At 55.6% G+C, this 20,709-nt stretch overlaps 1 protein-coding gene across 5 annotated transcripts in view; it reads right to left on the reverse strand.

Moving 5' to 3' along the window:
- Positions 1 to 837: 837 nt before the first annotated feature.
- LOC114694261 (casein kinase I) overlaps positions 838 to 20,709 on the reverse strand; it is a 37,974-nt gene continuing 18,102 nt past the window's right edge. For 3 of the 5 annotated variants that reach the window (XM_037197667.1, XM_037197665.1, XM_037197666.1), the window contains exons 3-12: positions 11,437 to 11,547; positions 11,103 to 11,251; positions 8,230 to 8,458; positions 7,456 to 7,626; positions 6,788 to 6,936; positions 3,773 to 3,833; positions 2,847 to 3,039; positions 2,597 to 2,736; positions 1,894 to 1,956; positions 838 to 919 (exon numbers count right to left, since the gene is read on the reverse strand). In XM_037197667.1, coding sequence (XP_037053562.1) covers positions 1,940 to 1,956; positions 2,597 to 2,736; positions 2,847 to 3,039; positions 3,773 to 3,833; positions 6,788 to 6,936; positions 7,456 to 7,626; positions 8,230 to 8,458; positions 11,103 to 11,251; positions 11,437 to 11,547 — 1,220 coding nt within the window. In that variant the 3' untranslated portion in view covers positions 838 to 919; positions 1,894 to 1,939. Of the gene's footprint in view, positions 920 to 1,893; positions 1,957 to 2,596; positions 2,737 to 2,846; positions 3,040 to 3,772; positions 3,834 to 4,561; positions 6,054 to 6,151; positions 6,256 to 6,787; positions 6,937 to 7,455; positions 7,627 to 8,229; positions 8,459 to 11,102; positions 11,252 to 11,436; positions 11,548 to 20,709 lie in introns of those variants that run through there. The other 2 variants (XM_028871144.2, XM_037197668.1) reach the window with 2 other exon arrangements.

The following is a 20,709-nucleotide window of genomic DNA, read 5'->3' on the forward strand; positions in this document are numbered from 1 at the left end:
CTACTCAGAAGTCAGGCCTGGGAAGAGGGGTGACCACAGGTGACTGTCAGGACCAGGGAACTAATTGGTAAGTCAGAGCCGACGCCATCTGGGAGCAGACTCCGTGAACTTGTCCTAAGATCAGGTATGGGAGATGGGGTTGCCACACACTGGCATCTGGGAACAGGTGGTGGCAAGGACTCTATGCCCTGAGGGATATGGAGGTCACTGTCCACCCCACCTTGACTTTAGGGGGATGAGAACAGAAACTTGGCCAGGCAGGCACAGCAGGCCACCTGCTGCCCTGGAAAATACAGGTGTCTCTCTCACACACTCACGCACTCACACTCACACACACACACACACACACACATGCACACGACATCATGGCCACCACCTCATCGCCCCCTCGAGGTCTCTGCACAGAGGTGACGGAGGGGGCGGGGGTGAAGGGGGACCAGGATGCTCAGGGGGACTCTGGGAAAGCCCAATACGAAGCTGGCCACTTTCGCTGCCAAGGGGCTGCAGCCGTGTGTGGCTCCTTGGATCCGAGGCTCACGAAATCTCCTGGGACTTGTCTGTGACTGGCCAAACCGCTCCCCGATGCGAGCTCTTCCGGCACCTCCAACGGCTGCCCGGCACGTGGTGGGTGGTGGTAGGAACAGGTGGCTGGAGCGTGACCCAGTGTGTCAGCAGAGGAGTGTTGGCAGCCTTCAGGTTGGGAGCAGTGGACGAGGCAAGGGGACAAGAAACCTCAGTGATAAGGACATCTTGTCTTTTTACCATTGGAAAAATAAATCAAAGAAACAAAATCCATTGTCGACTTTGTGCTGGGTTGTGGTTTTGTTTTTGTTTTTTTCCTTTTTGATCATTCGAGTGGTTGGTTCTTTCTTTCTGTCCTTTGTTTTATTTTGTTTTTAGAGAAAACGCAGTGAAGATACTAGAAAGGAAACAGAGACCACAGGTCAGGGGCCCGGCTGCCTCAGTCTACCCCGACACCAGATCCCCTCCGTGTCTCTCCTGGAGCCCAGAGTTTGGTTTCAGGTCCAGCACACAGTGCCCCACTGTCTGAAGAGAGAGAAGCAACATGCTCCTCTGTCCTGGTGGGCTGAGCGGCCATCCCAGCCACCTCCCAGCCTGAACAGACTAGCTGTCTGGGGGAGAATTTCTGCAGAGTTACTCCTGTTGAAGGCCACCTGCTGGGAAGCCAGTCCCTTAAAGGGTGGGCTGCTTGCCAGGGCAGTGGTGGCGCATGCCTTTAATCCCAGCAGAGGCAGAGGCAGGCGGATCTCTGTGAGTTCAAGGCCAGCCTGGGCTACAGAGCGAGTTCCAGGAAAGGTGCAAAGCTACACAGAGAAACCCTGTCTTGAAAAACCAAAAAAAAAAAAAAAAAAAGAAAAGAAAAGAAAAGAAAAAGGGTGAGCTGCTGCCTGCTGCCACCCCCTTCTCCAGGGAGCCCAGTCAATATGTACCAAAGGAGCCTGTGGCCCCTTCCCCCAAACCGAGCTAATGGGTATTTTACTAGATACTGCCTCCCAAGCCTCAAGCAGGCCAACCCTAACTCACCTCGGCCAGAGGGCCTTTCCTGCGTATAAAAGCACCAAGGCCCTTTCTACATCCTGGCCCCCTTTTGGCTTTGCACAAATTAGCTTATGTAACAGCCAGAAGGCAGAATTAGGCCAAAGCCTTGGGAGCCCACGTGGTTGGTACCCTGGTCTCTCCAAGGAGCCAAGGGGACAGAAGAAACAGGGCTGAAAACAGGTTCCCCGGAAGTGTTAATGGACAGATGCAGGATGGCTTGTAGGAAGCCACAGTCGGATGGCAGGAAGGGGCGGTCCACAGTGCCACGGACCACGGTGCCACGGACCACTAGTTTCCTTCCCCTCAGAGACCCCAGCGGGCACCGGCACTCACCTAAGAGAACACTGGTCCGTGTGGCTCCCCTCATTTCCCGAGGTGGTCAAATGGCACGCTTGTCTTCAAGAGGGGCCAGAGAGAGAGGGGGGGGAAGAATCCAGTCAAGTCCTTATGCAGCTGGCTACAGTGATTCCCCAAAGCTCTCCCCACCCAGAGCCCCACCCACCACAGCAGAGCACTCAATCCGAAGGCAGGCCACATGATTTCAGGGGTCAGGGGTTGGAGGCTGCCCCTGGCTTTATAAAGCAAAGCGACCGATGCAGGCCACACCCAAACTGGAGGCCAAGGATGGTTCAACCCCAGGTCTGGGGTCCACAGAGGCTCATCTCCCAAAGGAAAGAGGGGGGTTAGGTTAGATCTACCTCCGCCGAGTCCCTTTCCCTCCATGCTGAGCCTAAATGGGACCATTAAGTGGGGCCACCACACAGGACGGGCCTCCCTCCGGCATCCCTTGCTGTTATCAGTGCTGATGGGAACTCCAGCGGGCTTCCCTACCCAGACTGGGTCCTGAAGGTGCTGAGTGCTACCGCTTACTGGGCCGGCTTATTTCTGAGCCTTAGTTTCTCAGTTTGCTCAATGAAAGAGGGTTAATTAGCTCTGGGGTGATGATAAGGGGAGGAAAGGGACCATAAAGTCAAACCAACACCAGGAATACCTAGGTCCATTACGTCCCAGAGATGCTTGGCAAGAGGTAGCTCACCTGTGAGGCTGAAATCCGGGAGACCTCTTGCCGCCCAGTGAGGTCTGAGGACGAGACGTTGGCAGGCGCACCTCTGTGGAGTCTCATGCTCACCTTCCTCTCCCGGTCGGCCCGTGAGATCGCTCTGGGAGAAGTATTGCCTGGGAGGGAGGGAGGGAGGTAGGGAGGACAAGGAGCCACCCTCAGTGTGGGTACAAGCAGTCCCCTAACTGCCCTCGGGCCCAGCCCCAGGCCCCAGGCCCCCACTGACCAGCTTGTTGGATGCGGGAGGCTGGGGTGGAAGCCACAGGCTCGGCTGCGCTCCGGAGTCGGTTGGCGGTGGTCCCCGTAGGGGGGCCAGGGGGCAGGGCTCTGGTCGCGGACCCCCGCAACTGCCCCATCCTCTCTTCTCGTTCGTGTTCTCGCCGCTCCCGGTCTACGTCCTCGGGATTCCGGGCTGCACCCTGTAAGGACACGAGAGAAGATCTGAGTCAGCCCTGTAAGGACGCCGCTACATTGCAACCCGGAACCCTAGCCGCGCAGAGGAGTGAGGGGGAGAGGTGTGTGGACAGCTCAGAAAACGAGTTCCACCTTCTTTCCAACACTCCCAAGAAGGCGGGAGCTTACCCTCGACCATAGCACCCAGGGACCAAGTCACCCAACACCTAGAAGAGGGAACTGCAGAGGAGAAACAGAGAGAGAGCTCAGCCTGACCAGGCTGATAGCTACAGGACAACCAAGGGTACCTCTGGGTTCTTCCAGGCTGGCCCCTCTGTGTTCCCAATCAAGCAGGAGGGCATTCAGAGGCCCAACTAGCTGACAGACAGGCCAGAGCCAGGGAAGAAAGTGCAGATTTGGAGTCAGGACTCCAACGAGAGCAGAGCCAGGGCTGTCCCAAGGTCCCCTCGTGCCCAATCACAGGCCACCTTTCCCTGGCTCCCGCACCTGGCCATTACTCCTACTATGGGGTGACAGCCAGGAGACCAAGGGGACCCCATTAAGGCTGTTGCCGGAAAGCCTGGGGAGTAAAAGCCAGGCTAGATGTTCCATGGAGCAAGGAGGCCCTCGGGCAAAGTAGAGAAGACGCCTTGAGCCCCCCCGGGGGCCAGTCCTCTTAAGTTGCCACCCCAAGTACGAGAGGAAGGAAGAAAGGACCAGAAAGGGATGCAGGGCTGGAGCAGCGCCTGGCTGAGTTACCTAGCTGGTCCTGAGGCCGTCCACAGGGAAGGGCAGGGGGCTGGCAGAAGGGGGGCCGCATCTGTGAAGGAGAGAGCTATAGGCTGAGACAGGAGCCTGTTCACGGGCCATGGGGTCTGGGCTCTGCAAACCTGTGACTTTCCTGGTACTAAGAAGCCCCGATGCTCTGGGAAATGGGGAGGGAGCTGTCTTCAGGGACCCCTGGAGGGAGTGGCTTGATTCAGAGGATCCCGAGTCCTATTAGGGTAGCCAAGCCAGGCAGGCACATGGCTGGCACTCTTCACTCCTTGTCTGGGCCCACCCCCTGAAGGGGCACTACTGACATCTTTGTCCTTCCTTGGCCTGGTCGGAGGCCTTGTGACCTGGTTGAAGTTATTCAGCCAGGAAAGCTAGGGCTGAACACGGTCGGGCCACCGAGTCCCACTGCCCCTCAAAAGGACACTGTTCAGAGACCTGCCTTGGACACTGCTAGCCCTCCACTCGGAAACCAGGGCTTAGGACTGCCAGAGCGCCGCCCGCTTACCGGCTGCCTGGTTTGGCAGGAACACAGCCCAAGCTGACAGAAACAAGGGCAGCTGCATTCAACAGCAGCAATTTCAGTCTCTTGTCAAAAGAGAAACTGAGGCCTGGTGAGGCTAAGAGCTTCACCCAGGGGCGCAGGGCCCTGCTATCAATAGCCACGAGGATGGCTGGGGTCTCAGCAGCTCCGTTAGGCTCAGGCCAGACCTGGCCCCTCACCCTGTTTCCACCTACTCAATGTGATGGACGCATCCAGAAATGCACACCAGAGAGTTTTCATGGCCTTTATTTGCCCACAAGGAAACTCAAAGTCAGCGTCCAAGTCACACAAGCGTCTGGCTCTACTGTGTGGACCTCTGTCCTTGGCTGTGTGGCGTCTCCTCCTGGCTAGAACAGCGGCTGTGTTCTCATTGACATCCCAGGATTCCAGCATCTGGGGACTCCAGTCCCCTGGGGTGGAACATGGAAGGTCATTCCAAGGTCAAGCGGATCTTCCCAGTCTGGTGGTGGCTTGCTTATTGCAGGGCAGATGGAGAGGCCTGGTCTTGAGGTGATGGCTGTGAATGTTTCTCGCGTGTCCTGTAGATGTTCTTGGTAACGGAGCTGGCCACGTGGTGACAGGGTCGCACATGGTGGAGCCAGGGGCTGTCCGGCTTTGAACTCCAGAGTCTACCTCCAAGAAGGCTCCAGGGAGGGTGGCATCTGGCCAAGTATGAAATGTTGTCAGCTGGCCAATCACACCAGGGGCCCTGTGAGGGAAGCATCTACAGCAGCTGTCCGTCGACCCTCCCGGAATAACAAATGCTCACACTTGCCATGCTGGATGTAGCAGCCACTTGTGGCCTTCTGAGTGCAGTCTGGTGAATGACTGAGGGGCCAGCGTCCATCTCCAATAGTTTAGTGAGTGGAAAAGTCAGCACTACGTGGCCAGAGGCTATGAGAGTGGGCTGCCCTGATCTAGAGGACACAAAATCCGTTCTTTGAGTTTTACTGAGAAGGTTGAGCCCATGCCCAAACTGGATTCTGTAGCACACATCTGGTGCCCAATGCTTTGGACATCCTGTGATAAGAAGAGGCAGCCCCGTGACTAGGCCCTTGACCAACATGCTCTGAGGCAGAAGGAGCCTACTGCCCACCTTTCCCTCCAGCCTCAGAGATAAAAGCCACAGAGGTTTGTCCCCAAGGTCCCTGGTCTGTGAAGCTTCCTCAGAGAACAGACCCAGGCCACTGACTGGGGCCCAGAGAGAAGAGGAGCCCCGAAATTAATGTGTCCATCTTGGTGTCCAGAAGACAAGACCTATGTTTATTCTTAACACTGGATGGAGCGGGCCAAGGGCCACTCTGGGAAGAGAGAGGCACACGAGGTCGAAGAGAAGGAAGTATTTAATGAGCTCAGAATCAGTACACAGGCCAACGACGACAACGAGGTCTAGATGGAGCAGGGTCCTGTGATGCGCCACCAAGCCCTCCCAGACAGCGTCGCTCTCTCTTCTTCAGGCTTCTTCTAGTCCTCAGGCAGCAGGTTCATTCTTGAGAATCCCATGCTGTCACACCCTCTCCACCGGACAGGGTGTCTGTCACTCCGGCCCCCCCCACAGGATGCTTCCTCAAGCTCGGCTGAGAAGGGCTGAGACACCCCTGGCGGTGTCAGAACTGGGGCCCTGGAGTCCAGACCACAGGCCAGTATCTTTGGGGGGGCAGTGGCTCCGCCTCCTCCACCGGCCTATCCGGGGGCCCTTGGGTGCCCAGGGGCGCCGGGCACCTGGAAAGCACAGACAGAGAGCCCAGCTGAGGCTCGGCCCTCGTCCTCCCGGGCTAAGCTGCAAATGTCGGAAAGGCCAGGCCTCGGAGGGTCCTTACCAGTAGGTGGGCGGGCACGTGGGCCCAGCGCAAGGCCGAGGGTGGGGGCGGGGCGACGCAAGAGCTTCGCTGTTTCGGGGCTGAGCCTGGCTGGAGGGAGCCCCCTTTTCCAGAAGAGATGTGAAACAAGACATACAGTTGCACGGATTCCAGTGCTTGAGGCATGGCCGGTGAACGCTTCTCCCTAACCCCCCCCCCCCAGGACCCTTAAAAGAGGGAGACAGAACTGCCTAGTAAGACCCAGGGTCCCATAACCAGGAACAAAGAAGCCACTCTGGCAGAGTCCAGGCTGGCTGCAGAGGCCTCAGAAAGGGCCACCACCTGGGGGACGCACAAGAGGAGCAGGAAAGTGTAGACAGCTATCAGGACGGCGGTGGGTCCAGGCAGCGCCATCCACGAGCCGCACCTACCCAAAAGGGACCGGAGGCCAGGCCAGGCCCCTTTCCACCTGGCAGGGAGCAGCAGTGCCTTCCCTGGGCCCCGTCCCCCGGGATGGCCCGCCAGGTCACTCGCACGGTCCAGCTCATACCTCCCGTTTAGTGGGAGCCCCGCCCCCCACCAGGTCACTCTGGCCCTCCGAGTCAGGGCCTGCCCTGTCCAGTCCCCCAAGCCCGCCTTGGCCGGCCGGTGACTCACGAATTTGAGCATGTTCCAGTCGAAGACGTAGTCGTAGGAGAAGCCCTGCCGGTGGAAGAGGTTTCGGAAGAGCTGGCGCAGGTACGAGTAGTCCGGCTTGTCGTCGAACCGCAGGGAGCGGCAGAAGTTGAGGTATGTCGAGAACTCGGCTGGGGGGGGGGGTCACAAGAGGCCACCGTGAGGCGCACTCCCCTGAGAGCCTCAGCCACCGCCGCCCCTGTCCCCGGCACCCACTGCCCCTGCCACAGTGCCAATCTGAGAGGAAACTACGAGGCTCACAGCTTGCCACCTGTCTGACCAAGCACCCGGAGGTCACGGCCACCGACCGGGTCGACGGCTGCCCCAAACTCAAAAAGGCCGTTCCAGACCCTGATGGGGTGCAGAGTCCCATCATGACCTAAGCCCAGCTTCTACTTCTTCAAACCATCCGGGCTGAGAGTGAGCCTTCAGGATAAGGCAAGAGATGGGGCTGGGGACACCTGGTATGTGACAGCCAGGTGTGGGGTTCAGGTATCCCAGCTAGCTCCTAGGCAGAGAGATCTCAGTGACTGTCCTAAGCGTTCTGGTGTCAAGGTCAGGGGTAACTCCATGGGTAGCCCCATGGGTAACCCCCCCCCCCCCCCCCGTCTTGCCCTTAGAAGGAAATGCCATGCCCGCTGGCTACTCACAGGGGTAGCCTTTGCAGAGGACCTCAATGGGCGTTGACATCTTCTTCTCACTGATGCGCTCATACTTCTGACGCTTGGTGGCTGCTTTGAGACCCTGCCAGGGCAGGGAGCCCAGGTTGAAGTACATGAGCACGTAGCCCAAGCTCTCCAGGTCATCTCGACGGCTTTGCTCTGCACAGGTCAGGAGGTCAGGGGCCACAGGTCAGGAGGTCAAAGTCCCAGTCAGGCTGCACTCCCTCGCTGGGCACCTCCCCCACCCCCCACGCCCGCCTCCCAAACACTGTAACTGGTGCCCGATTCTCCTCCTCTTCTAGACGGCCTGAGGCAGAGCTTTCTCAGGGCTGTTCCAGCCAGTTTTTCCAGCCCAGGTGCTATTTCATTCAACAACTGTGTGTGGGCACCCACCACCCCCTCACCCGGCCCGTCTTGTGCTTACAGCTCACACTAGAGCTTGAGCCAGGACTGGGGTCAAATCCAGCTCCAGAATTCATTACGCTCCATGCCCTTACACGGCACGTTACAACCCCTGGGCTTGCATGTCTCAGAGGTTATGAATGAGGAAACCCTGCCACCATACAAGTGGACTGCCAAGGTAGACAAATACACACAGCTCTACTTATGAAGGGGTCCCGGGGGAACAAGTCCAGACCTGGGCCAGACAGGGTGGGGGATCTCGGTAAGGCTCACCAGGAAAAAAACCTCTGGGGTCGCCGCCCCAGGCTCATCCTGGCCAGCAGCCATTTTGGCATGCCTGCTCAGGCCCAGCCCACTCACCGATGCCCAGGTGGGTGTTGATGGAGGCGTAGCGGGCAGTGCCAGTCAGGTTCTTGTTTTCCCGGTAGGGGATATGCTGGTGGGTGCGGGCATCGCGGTACTTCTTGGCCAGGCCGAAGTCAATGATGTAGACCAGGTTGCCTTTCTTCCCCAGGCCCATGAGAAAGTTGTCAGGTTTCACATCCCGGTGGATGAAATTCTTGGAGTGGATGTACTCAATGCGGCTGATCTGGGGGAGGTGAGGAGACAGCAGGTCACTCCACAGAGGGAGGGCAAACGTATGCGAGGCCCCTCGCTCTGGCCAGGGGGAAGAAGATCTAGCCTCGGTATAAAAGCGTGGTTTCAGGGGCCGGGCCAGGCTTTCCCGAGCAAGGAGGACAGCCATTGAAGGAGCTCACAAAACACGGTGAGAGACAAGAAGAGGAAGGCCAAGATCTAGGGGAAGGCAGGCAGAAAGGCAGCCTCGTTCTATGGAACCCTGCCTGGCTCGACCCTCCCAGGGCCCGAAGCCAGAGACAGTCAACCAGACGTGGGGTGAGGTCAGAGAAATGGAGCACAAGCCAGGACTCATCACTATCACTCGGCTTCCAAACGCCACCAACAGTCCGACAGACCCACAACTCACTTCCCTTTATGAGGTTTTTACTAGTGAGTGATCAGTACAAGTTCAAGTGAGAAGTCCAGAGCGAAACTCTTTCTGAGACAGAGAATTTGTTTGTTTGTTTTTCCAAGACAGGGTTTCTCTATGTAGCCCTGGCTGTCCTGGAACTCCCTACGTAGGCCAGGCTGGCCCCAAACTTAGAGATCCACCTGCCTCTGCCTCCTGAGTGTTGGGATTAAAGGCGTGCGCCACCACCGCCCGGTAACACAGAGGATTTTTTTTTTTTTTTTTTGGTTTTTCGAGACAGGGTTTCTCTGTGTAGCTTTGCGCCTTTCCTGGAACTCACTTGGTAGCCCAGGCTGGCCTCGAACTCACAGAGATCCACCTGCCTCTGCCTCCTGAGTGTTGGGATTAAGGGCATGTGCCACCACCACCCGGTGACACAGAGGATTTTTAAGAGCTCAAATTAACATGAATGCATGTGACATGGCTTCTGGCAGGTAGGCCTCGTGTCTCGGCAATGTCTGAGAACCTCGAGGATGTTTCTGGGTTTCACTCTGTGAGAATTTGCCCATTCTTCTCTGTGTGCATGCAGGTGTACTAAAAATGCACAGTGGCTGTAGACCAAGACCTAAAGCCTGCAACAAGACCTGCAACTTCCATGGGAGGTGCAAATTTCTAAGATTTCTTTTTTTTTCCTTTCTTTTGGTTTTTTCGAGACAGGGTTTCTCTGCATAGCTTTGCGCCTTTCCTGGAACTTACTTGGTAGCCCAGGCTGGCCTCGAACTCACGAGATCCTCCTGGCTCTGCCTCCCGAGTGGTGGGATTAAGGGCATGCGCCACCACTGCCCGGCAAGATTCCTTATTTATTTGTGTTTATGTCTGCCTGTGGTATGGGTGCCATGACATGGGTATGAAGTAAGAGAACACTGAGGGAGTCAGTTCTCCCTACCATGTCCCGGGGAATCAACCGCAGGCCCTCAGGCTTGGCAGCAAGCATCTTTACCTCCGAGCCATCTTGTCGGCCCCAAGGCTAATAAGTTAATACAGTTATTTATATATGTGTGCACAGGCTTACATGTAAGTGTGGGTTTTAGTGATTTTTGTCTGTATTTTGAGACAGGGTTTCTCTGTGTAATAAGCCCTGACTGTCCTGGAACTCACTCTGTAGACCAGGCTGGCCTTGAACTCACAGAGATCTGCCTGGCCTCCTTAGTGCTTGGTAGGACCTCAGATGGTGGTCCTGAGTTCTGTAATAAAGCAAGCTGAGGAACAAACCAGTAAGCAGCACTCCTCCATGGTCTCTGCACTAGCTCCTGCCTCTAGGTTCCTGCCTGGGTTAAGTTCCTGTCCTGACTTCCTGCAGTAGACTGACTCGGGATATGTAAGCCAAATAAACCCTTTCCTCCTCAGCTTTTTTTTTTTTTTTAAATCATCATAGCAATAGTAACCTCACTAAGGTAGGGATGGACCTACCAAAGAGGGGGAGTGTTTTACCTTTAGACAAGGCTTTCTTTCCTCTCTTTTCTCTGTGGATCGCCAAGGGCTGCAGGACCCAACACCTGCTCTGGCTCCCTGCCCCACCCCCCCACCCCCGGCATTGCACAGCACCCCACTTAATCCCCATGACAACCTGGCAAAGGGAAAACAAGGTGGCTGAAGCCCCAGGAATTAGTCAGGTCCGGCACTGGGACAGAGCCTGACAGTTGAGCAGGCAGCAGCCCGAGGTTTAGCAGGTGACTCAGCAGGTAGCGTGGTTTAAATCAAAAATGGCTTTTCGCCACCACACCTGCCTTCCCCACCACCTGACTCCCTCTCTGGAACCTTATGCCCAAATCGGTTCTTTCCTCCAGAAGTTGCTCTTGGTCACGTTTTTGTTTGTTTTTGTTTTTCGAGACAGGGCTTCTCTGGGTAGCCCTGACTGTCCTGGAACTTGTTCTGTAGACCCGGCTGGCCTTGAACTCAGAGATCACCTGCCTCTATCTCCTGAGGGCTGGGACTGAAGGTGCACACCATTGCTGCCTCCTGGATTGGTCACATGTGCTATCATAGTAACAGAGACGTAATTAACACATCGGGTTTGGAGCTGAGCCTGGAGTCTACATGTCAATGAGGTTCCACAATGGGTAGTCAGCGCCCCTTGGTCCCTAGAAGGAACGGTCCAGCCGCAGGAGGTGGGAGGCAGGGCTGGACCCACTGACAAGATGGCTGAGAGCAGCGGCCAGTGGAGGGAGAGACATCTGAGACACCTGAGGGGAGGGGTGGGACTCACCATCTGGTCGGCCAGCAGCAGCACCGTCTTGAGGCTGAACTTTCGGGAACAGAAGTTGAAAAGGTCCTCGAGGCTGGGCCCCAGCAGCTCCATGACCATCACGTTGTAGTCGCCCTCAGCCCCGCACCACTTGATGGACGGGATCCCCACTGGGCCCAAGGAAGAGAGGCCAGGTCAGGGTCACTCCCCGCCATGTCCTCTGCTGTGTCTCTTCCCTGCCCTGCACCAGGACTGCCAGCCTCCACCCGCCCCCCATCTTCTGCATCCTCCCTCTGCTCCCTCCCTTTCCCTCCTCTCCTTCTGCACCTCCCCCCCAGTCCCACCCCTGCCTCACCTCCTCCCTGCATCATCTTGTAGAACTTGCTCTCAATGTGGAGCTGTGGGTGCTTCGTCTTCACACATTCCAGCTTGATGGCTACTTCCTCACCAGAGGCGATGTTGGCACCTGCCAGTGTCAGAGGAGGCAAAGGACCAGGGTGAGTCTCAAGTGACCGTGTGGTCCCTCCCCATTCAGCATTTGCGGCTGCTGTGACTCGGGCCTGAGGCTGTCTGGGCATCAGCAGCACCTGGTGAGGCTGGAAGGAAGCCAGGTCACAGAGGAACCAGGGAATGTGTGGGAAGGGGACCCCTGTGCAGCATATGGGAAGTATATGGATTTGGCACACCCTAGGCTGCTTAGAGGCCACAGGTCAGGTGCATCCAGACAGGCTGACACCTGTGGAGGGTCAGGGGATAGACAACGATGCACACAAAGGCTTGCAAATCACCAGGGAACAGAACTTGACTCTAGAGATGGGCAGGCCAGCGGGTGTGTTTGGTCTGAAGGGCCACAGAGAGCCCAGTGGGGACTGTTGGGGCCAGGGATGTCCCCCACAACAACTCCTAGAAGAAGGTAGTTCAATAAAGAAGTGGGTCTAAACAACCAACCCCTCACTCTCCATCAGAGGCGGTCCCCACACTGGACCCCAGCACCTTCTCTGATCAGATTCTCAACCCCACTATATAGATAAGAAGAAAACAGGCTCAGCCAAGGCCACATGGCTGGATGGAGAAACGGAGAGCGAGCCCCGTCCTCCTGGCTTCTGGGTCTAGGCACGAGTCCTCCTGTCTGTATCACTGCCTACCCCCCCTTGCAGCAAGATGTTCCATCTAGGGAATTACACACTCCAAGGCCTAGCTCTCAGCCACAAGCTGTGACTCAAGAAGTCACAAGACAACCTGGGCATGGTGGCTCACACCTGGAATCCCAATGCGGAGGATGCCGAAGCAAGAGAACTTCCTGGTTTACACACGGGTTTCAGGCCAGCCTGGGCTATTAATAATTTCTAGCCTGGGCTACAGAGTGGAAGGGAGGGAAGGAGAGGAGGGGTCAAAGTGGATCCTTGTAGACGCTGAGAGAACTGTAGTTACCAGGGGCTGCGTGGAGGAGAAGACGGGGTGGGGAAGGGAGGGGGTTCCCGGCAAACTGGAGGCCAGAAGCAGATCTGCGGCTGCGGCACCCTGGGAGGGGCAGCCGCTGCTCTTGGGAATGATGCCAATGCGGGACTTAGCCGGGGCAACAGTGCAGTGAGGGTCACCCAACTGCGTGCTTGCCAGTTTTGATCTCACGATGTACCCCAGGCTGGTCCCGAACCTGTGATCCTCCTACCTCAGATGGAGATAACTGACTTCCACACATATGCCACGGTACACATGTGCCCACACACACGCACACGAAACAAATTTTCTCAAAAAGACAGAGGGTGCTGGGCAGCGGCGGCGTACGCCTTTAATCCCAGCACTTGGGAGGCAGAGCCAGGCGGATCTCTGTGAGTTCGAGGCCAGCCTGGTCTACAGAGCGAGATTCAGGAAAGGTGCAAAGCTACACAGGGAAACCCTGGAGAGAGAGAGGAAGTTAGGGGGTGGTATGCTCAAAGAGATGGCAAGATGGTTCAAGAGGTAAACGTGATTGCTGCCAAGCCTGATGATCTGAGTTCAATCCCCAGAACCTACACAGAAGGAAAGAGCTACTTCAAAGAGCGGTCCTCTGACCTCCATGCACACAAGCTTACACATACACAAATAGAGATAACGAGGGAAAACGTCAAAGATTCCCCTCTCCTTCGAGAACATTCAGCATCCTTTCACACTGGCCAAAGCACCAGGAATAAGGCTGCAATAAAAACACATAATTCTTATCACAGGCAAACAGCTGATGGGCAGGAAAGAGCCGAGGGGAAACGGGATGGGGGATGCGAACGGACAGTGCCCACGGGGAGAGTGCGGCCTCTGGACAGCCACAGTCCCACGATGCTCACGCTTCTCACGGGCCACCGCGCTCTCCTCCCTACACAGCTGGAAGGCGCCTTTCCACGGCCCAGCTGTGACCGGCACCTCTACTTTAGGAGGGTGGCTGATAGTCCTTCAATAGTTTTCTTAAAGATTTTAATTTCTGCCCGGTGTGGTGGGGTACACCTTCGACCCAGTACTCTCTGAGGCAGAGGCAGGAAGATTTCTGTGAGTTGAGGCCAGCCTGGTCTACATCATAAGTTCCAAGCCAGTCAAAGCTACATAGGGGAGACCTTGTCTCAAAAAACAAAAAGTTGTTTTAAATTATACCTATCTGTGTTTGGAGGGGAGTAGCATATGGACTTGCAGAGGCCGGAGCATCCCATTAGATTTCCCTAAAGCTGGAATCGCATGCGGTTATGAGCCACCTACCGGGGGTGCTGGGAACCGAGAGCCAAACTCAGGTACTCGGCAAAAACAGTATAAACTCTTACTTTTTCTTTTATTTCCGTCTTTATTTATTTGTTTATTTATTTATTCATTTGCTTTTCTTTTTTTTTCTCCCAGACAAGGTTTCTCTATGTAGCCCTGGCTGTCCTGGAACCAGACTGGCCTCCAAAACAGAGATCCACCTGTCTCTGCCTCTTGAGTGCTGGGATTAGAGGCGTCCCCGTTACTTTTTCTTTTTAAAGGCAGGGCCTTAACTATGTAGCCTGGCTGGCCTGGAACTCAGAGATTCACCTACCTCTGCCTCCCCGGTGCCCGTCCCGTGAGTACACAACTCCAGAGCCATCTCTCCAGTCCCATCAGCCAGCATCCTTGTATGCTGTACAAAGAGCCTGGCCAAGGCTGTCCACTGTCGAGGTGCTTGCAATACCCCAAAGCTTGGAAACCACCCACGTGTCCGTCTCTCAGAACTGGCTAAATAAAGAACAGCTGATCCCTAACAGAACACAATGGTGAGAGGAGGAAGCTCACTCCACGGACAGTGCAAGGTCTCCAAGACACGGGAAGCGAGAAAGCAAAACACAGACCACGTACTCTGTCTGCGCTCTTTCAGACAGGGAAGCGGCTGTGCTGGGTTGCAGTCACATGAAGAAACAAGACTGGCTGATGGGGTGGGGACACTTCATGGACACCTTATTATGTCACTTCTTACTTGTGTACTTCTGTTGAAATGTAATATGTAAACTGTGAGACACAGTCACGGCATTGTGAAACTATTTAGACGTTCACAGGGTTGTACACTCCATTCATTGCACAGTCTGAGAAAATGTCCAACAGAGCCTCAAATACCCATGCTCTTTAGTAATTGTGACCCCAACTTCCTTCCCAGAGCCCCTAGTGACCACTTAACTACTTTTTGCTTATAGATTTGCCTATTCTGGGCATTTCAATGAAATGAAAGTACCCATTATGTGGTCTTCTGTTTCCTTTCCCTTAACACATTATTCCAATTTTTGCATACGTACTTTGATTTCTGAGCTACATAAAAGAAAAACAGATTAGATGACTAAATCCTGGGAGCAGCTGGAGACTGGTTTGCAAACTACTTTAAAAAATTTGAAGTTGTTATTATTATAATTATATCATTACTATTATTATTATTTGTGTGTGTGTGTTGCATGCACTTATGTTTACGTCTATGTGGAAGCCAAAGGTTGGTGTTGGGAGTTTTCCCCAATCACTTTCCACCTTATTTTTTTTTTTTTGGTTTTTCGAGACAGGGTTTCTCTGTGTAGCTTTGCGCCTTTCCTGGAACTCACTTGGTAGCCCAGGCTGGCCTCGAACTCACAGAGATCCGCCTGGCTCCACCTTATTTTTTAAGACAGTGGCTGAAGAGATGGCTCAGCACTTAAGAGCACTGGCTGCTCTTCCAGAAGTCCCTGGTTTTGGTTCCCAGCACCCATATGGCAGCTCACAATCATCAGTAACTCCAGTTCCAGGGCATCTGATGCCCCCTCTGGCCTCCACAAGCATTACAACCGAGTGCACAGACACACAAAATAAAAATAAGTAACTCTTTTGAGAAGGGTCTCTCACTGAACTTGGAGCTTGTCAATCAGTTAGAATGGCTGATCAGCAAGTCCCAGGGACCCCCTCTCTCTGCCTCTGCATCCCCAGTGCTGGGATTAAAGTCATGTGCCACCACCACCTGGCTTTTTTTTTTAATGTGTGTGAATAGGGGACACTGTCGCTCAGGTTCTCATGCTTTTGAGGACCTCAAACGCTTCATTTTCTCCCCAGTTCCCTGTAAAGTACTTTTTACACATCAGCAGTCATCATTCCAGAGCCTGGAGTTTTTCATGTGACCATAAGGTTATGGCACAAAAAGGGACCTGAGGTGACCTGGAGTCCTGTGGTGTACCTTGTCTTGCCATGGGCATCAAAAGCAGTAGAATGGAGCGGCTGTGAGGGAGTGTGGCGGGGTACACTCGCAATCCCAGCACTTGGGAGGCTGCGACTGGAGGATGGGGAGTTAGAAGCCAGTCTGGACTTCATACCAAGAGCCTGGCTGCTATGGAGCCACGCTGCTGGACCCTAGGTCCTGAGCCCATCACCGGCTGACCAGGGGACCTCATTATCACCTGGCGCATGTGCATGCACTATGTATACGGCTATGTAGAAGCCAGGGGTTGGTGTGGGGGGTTTTCCTCGATCACTCTCCACCCCATTTTCTACGACAGAGGGCCTGGAAAGATGGCTCAGATCGCCTACTTCTGAGTCCAGGTGCCCCTCCCGCAAACTGCTAGCCAAACTCAGCTTGCCGGGCCGTCTAGGACACAGAGGAGCTCAGCAGAGCCCTAGGGCACAGTAAGCACTCCACAGTGATGAGGACTGATGAGGAGCAAGGCAGCCCTGCCAGAGGTGGGATGAAGTGGGGTGGCAAAGGTCAACACCGGCCCCACGGGAACCAAGGAAGAGGGAGAACAGTGTTGGCAGGGGAGCATTTCCCTAGAGAAAAGGCCGTTGAGCTCCTGGGACAGGGACAAGGCTTTGCCAGACACACCAGGGTCACAGAATATGCAAAGGCTCGGCAGGAAGGGTGCAGCTGAGGGATTTGGGAAGGTGGGACCAGGGACAGCTGAAGAGTGACAGAGGTAGACAAAGGTGAGGACTGGGACCTGAGGGGCTAAGGTCCTGGCCACCCAGCTGAGGGTCCCAACGGGTAAAGACACGCAGTGACAGAGACCGGTAAAGACACACAGTGACAGAGTTCCCAATCTCACCTCGGCTGACATGGGGTTAGAAGACTCTTTCTGCACCGTCGGGGGTTTGTCAATATCCTTGACCTCCACCCACTGGATGCCACCTTTACCACACACCCCCACCCCCTCCACCCCAACCCACCCCGCCGCTCCATGTCGTAATAACCACAATGTCTTCAGAATTTGCCAAATGCCCTCCAAGAGACAAAAGTCACCTCTCACTAAGAATCACCAGTGTATAAACCAGGGATGGAGGGGACTTGAGGAGGGAAGGGAGGCCTGGCAGGTCACAGCAGGGTGGCCATGCCCTGGCAGAGGGCAGAGAGGATCCCTACACGCACTGGTGACTCAGTAGGGGCTCTTCATCCCTGTGAACTCTGACACCGCCCTGCAGGGCTATGGTGTCTCTGTCGGACACAGGGAAAACTCAGCAAAGGTTGAATGACCACCTGCCATACAACTTCCCAGGCCGCGGGCCTGGGACCTAAGCTGTTAGGCAAAGCCTTCTGACCTCCCCCTCTCAACACACACACTCACACACGCACACGAGCACACACGCGCACGCACACACGCGTGCGCGCGCGCGCACACACACACACACACACACACACACACACACACATGCACACCATGGCTCCCTCCCCCACAGCCACACACACACACGCACACGCACACGCACACGCACACACACACACACGCACATGCACACCATGGCTCCCTCCCCCACAGCCAGGCCTTTGGCAGTCTGATTCCCATCGGGAGGCAGCCAGTCTTTTCTCTGACTTCCCTTAATCCTGCCAACCACTGAGCTACGGTTCAGAGAGGCTAAGTGACTGGCCTAGGCCAGACAGAACTGGCTGGAGCAGAGCCAGGATTTCACATTTCTCCCAGAGCCTCCGCTTCTCCGGCCACTCCAGTTCCCAAGCACATGGGTTCACGGCAGTGGCTGCGGATAGCATGGAGCCGGCCGGGCTGTCCTGAGGCTCTGCTCACCTTCTGTGGGAGTGCTGTAAGAAGAGGTCAGAGCAACCACAGAGGCGAGATGGCTGGCATGGGTGCCTCGCTGAGGGGCTACATATGGGAAGGCTTGGAAGCCAAAGGAACGACCTGCTTCCTGGCCCACAGTTCCACACAGCACCGACCAAAATGGAGGAACTGATCGGTCCCCCAAACAATCTTGGACATAGAGAAGGTGTGAGCCTGGTTGGCTCCAGATGGACTAGAAACCTAGAAAGAGGCCACAGGGCGTGGTGAGCAACCCCTTCAGCTCACGACGGCCACCTCCACAGACACAGAGACGGGCGGAGGGACGCGCAGAGCCCGTCCAGGCCAGAACCGACAGCAGCAGCAACTCGAACTCCCATGTCAAAAGGCTAGATGCTGGACATGGTGGTGCACATGTTCAATCCCCCGACAGGGAGGCAGAGGCAGTCGGATCTCTGAATTCAAGGCCAGCCAGCCAGGACCTCACAGTGAGACCCTGTCTCAAACAAAAAGACCATCCCTATAACCACCTGCTCCATCCCCCTTGCAGAGTTGAGGCACAGAGGTCCTCCCCACCTTTCCACAGATCTAGAGAGTCCCCCAGAACGCACAGCTAACCTTAGACCCTAAAGGGAGGGTGTTAATATTCTGACTTGCCCCTGGGGGCTGCCCTGCGTCCTGACGTAAGAGCCTGATTTAAGGAAAAACTCTTCCCTCCTCTCTCTTCCGCTCTCTCTCCATTCCCGTGAGGCGTGCACCCTCGACCCCCGCCCCCCCCCCCCCCGCTTCTTCCTCTCTGTCCTCCCCTTTCCCTGTCCTTCTCCTCATCTCTCTATTATAATAAACTCATTTCCACGCGGATTGCAGCGCCTGGGTTGTGAATGACGTGCCGCTGCCCGCCGCCACATCTGCCCAACGTGTTTTCCCTCACCCGTGGGACAGCCTGGCCAGCTGGGGTCCCCCTGCACTCAATATCACAACAGAGGGGACTATGGGTGGTCATGAAGGAGGGCCTCGGGCCTCACGATCACTCCACAATGCTCTCGTCCCAAGACTTCCTCGAGGTCAGTCCTGGAAAGCTAGCTGTGGAAGCCTCGCCTGGCCCCACCTGTAGAGGCCATCTGGAGTCAGGCCCTGGCCCAACACCACGATGAGAATGTGGCCAGCACTCTGAACAAAGGGTGCCAGCAAAGCCCGTCAAAGAGGTCCCTCAGCCACCACTGTTCCCACCCAGGCAAGACAGAGGTCTAGGATGGGGCTGGCGTGAGGCGCTCACCACAAACACCCCAACATAGGTGCACCCCGTCAAAGCTGGACAGAGGGAGAACTCCCCTCCCCTTAGGCCCCCAGAGGACTGAGATCCTTAGAAGGCGTCGGCTCCCCAACAGAGCCGAAGTTGGGTGCAACGTAAAGGTGCCGGCACAGGCAAGGGGTTCACACAACACGCCCCGACTACTTATCTCACAACTCCATCCCAGATGGGGGAAGTCGAGGCTGGCAGGGAACCAGAGTTTACAGCAGGCAAAAGGGAAGACCAGGGTCAATTCATTCCAGAGCAGACACAGGCAGGGGCAAATCTGTTCCTGGCAGTTAGTGTAACAGAGGCGACACCACAGATAAACAGGAAGTTCTGCACCCAGGGAGGTAGACCACAGGAAGCAGGGACACTGGCCTTTCTGAGTGACCTTGGGCTGCACCTCTCCGTCCACAAGCTTCCATGTCCCTTCTGCAGAAGAGGGGTCAGGAGAGTGTATTGTCTCACAGCGGGGTCCCTGAGTGTGCACCAAGAGCAGCACACACGCACACGCACGGACACACACGCACGCACGCATGCACGCACGCACCCATGCACGCACACACCCACGCCAGGCTCAGAGAAAGGGACTGTTCTGGTCACACAGTAAATGAGGATCACTAAAAACAGGAACCAGGCCCGCCCAGTTCCCAGTCCCAATCTCCTGGCCTCCCACAGCAAGGCTTTTACAGGCTACAGTCCCATTTCCTTGCTGAGTCTCTCAAGCCTTCACTGGATATCCACTGTGGATAGGCCACATACTGGGCACTGGGGTGGGGGTGTGGGAACAGACGCAAGCTCTCACCAGCTTCTCCTAAAAGGCATGAGAGGACCCAGAAACGTCTTATTCTTTGAGCAGAGTTATCTCACTACTTTGCTATGGCTTGGCCATTATCTCCTGGGTTCCAGCAATCTTCCTGCCTCGGCCTCCAGAGTAGCGGGGGTGTACAGGCACACACCACCTCCAGAGAGAAACACCAATCTGTTTACAGGACATAGTGAGCTACCGGATGCTAGGTAGGAAACTGTACTTCATGGTTGGTTCACTGGTGTTCGCCCACAGCACCTGATCATCTGGGGACAGAGACGGGGGACGTTGAGGTCCCAGGGCAGCTGCACAAGATGAGATGTAGGATCCAGGTTTGTCTGTGTCCCGTTCTTCTACCCTTGCACGCAGTGGAGCTGTGGGGACAAGGCCACCCCAGCTAGGTTTCTGGAGCTATCGCCAGCGGTCACCTTAGCCACAATGCATCTTCTGCCACCAGAGGTTCTGGGGCTAACTTCAGAAAGGGGCCTGCAGGTGGGAGCCCAGGAAGGCCCGTGCCGGCCCCGCCCATCCCTTCTGAGGCTTACTGAACGGAAGAATGCATACTCAAGGGCCAGGGACTCTGAGCACTAGGGAAGAGGAACCCTAGAGTGAACTAATTAATGACTACAGTATCCTGCCTTGCCCATTCTCACGGCCCAGGACAGAAGTGATTTTCATTCTCTAAGGAGGAAAACGAGGCAGCTGGGTCCTACTCTTGAGGGCACAGGAGCAGTGCCAAGGGTGACCTAAGGAGGCTTGCCAATCACTCTAGCAACTCCACGACTCCCAACTCCACCTACGCAGTTACCAAGCAAACTCCCCTCCAGGCCAACAAGACGCAAAATGGCACAGGACAGGGCTAGGAAAGACAACGGACGGAAGGGGATGGAGGGTTCGCTTTCCTCCTCACTAGAGGCTGAGATGCCAGCAATCTCCTTAAAAAGACATCGGGGCAAACGCTGATTTCCAACAGGAAACACATCCAGAAGATAGAGAGCACCCAGAGGGATGAGACCTTCCTTGTGTCATGCCAAAGCAGCCCAG

The sequence above is a fragment of the Peromyscus leucopus genome, chromosome 20 (genome assembly GCF_004664715.2).
Source record: "Peromyscus leucopus breed LL Stock chromosome 20, UCI_PerLeu_2.1, whole genome shotgun sequence".
NCBI lineage: Eukaryota > Metazoa > Chordata > Mammalia > Rodentia > Cricetidae > Peromyscus > Peromyscus leucopus.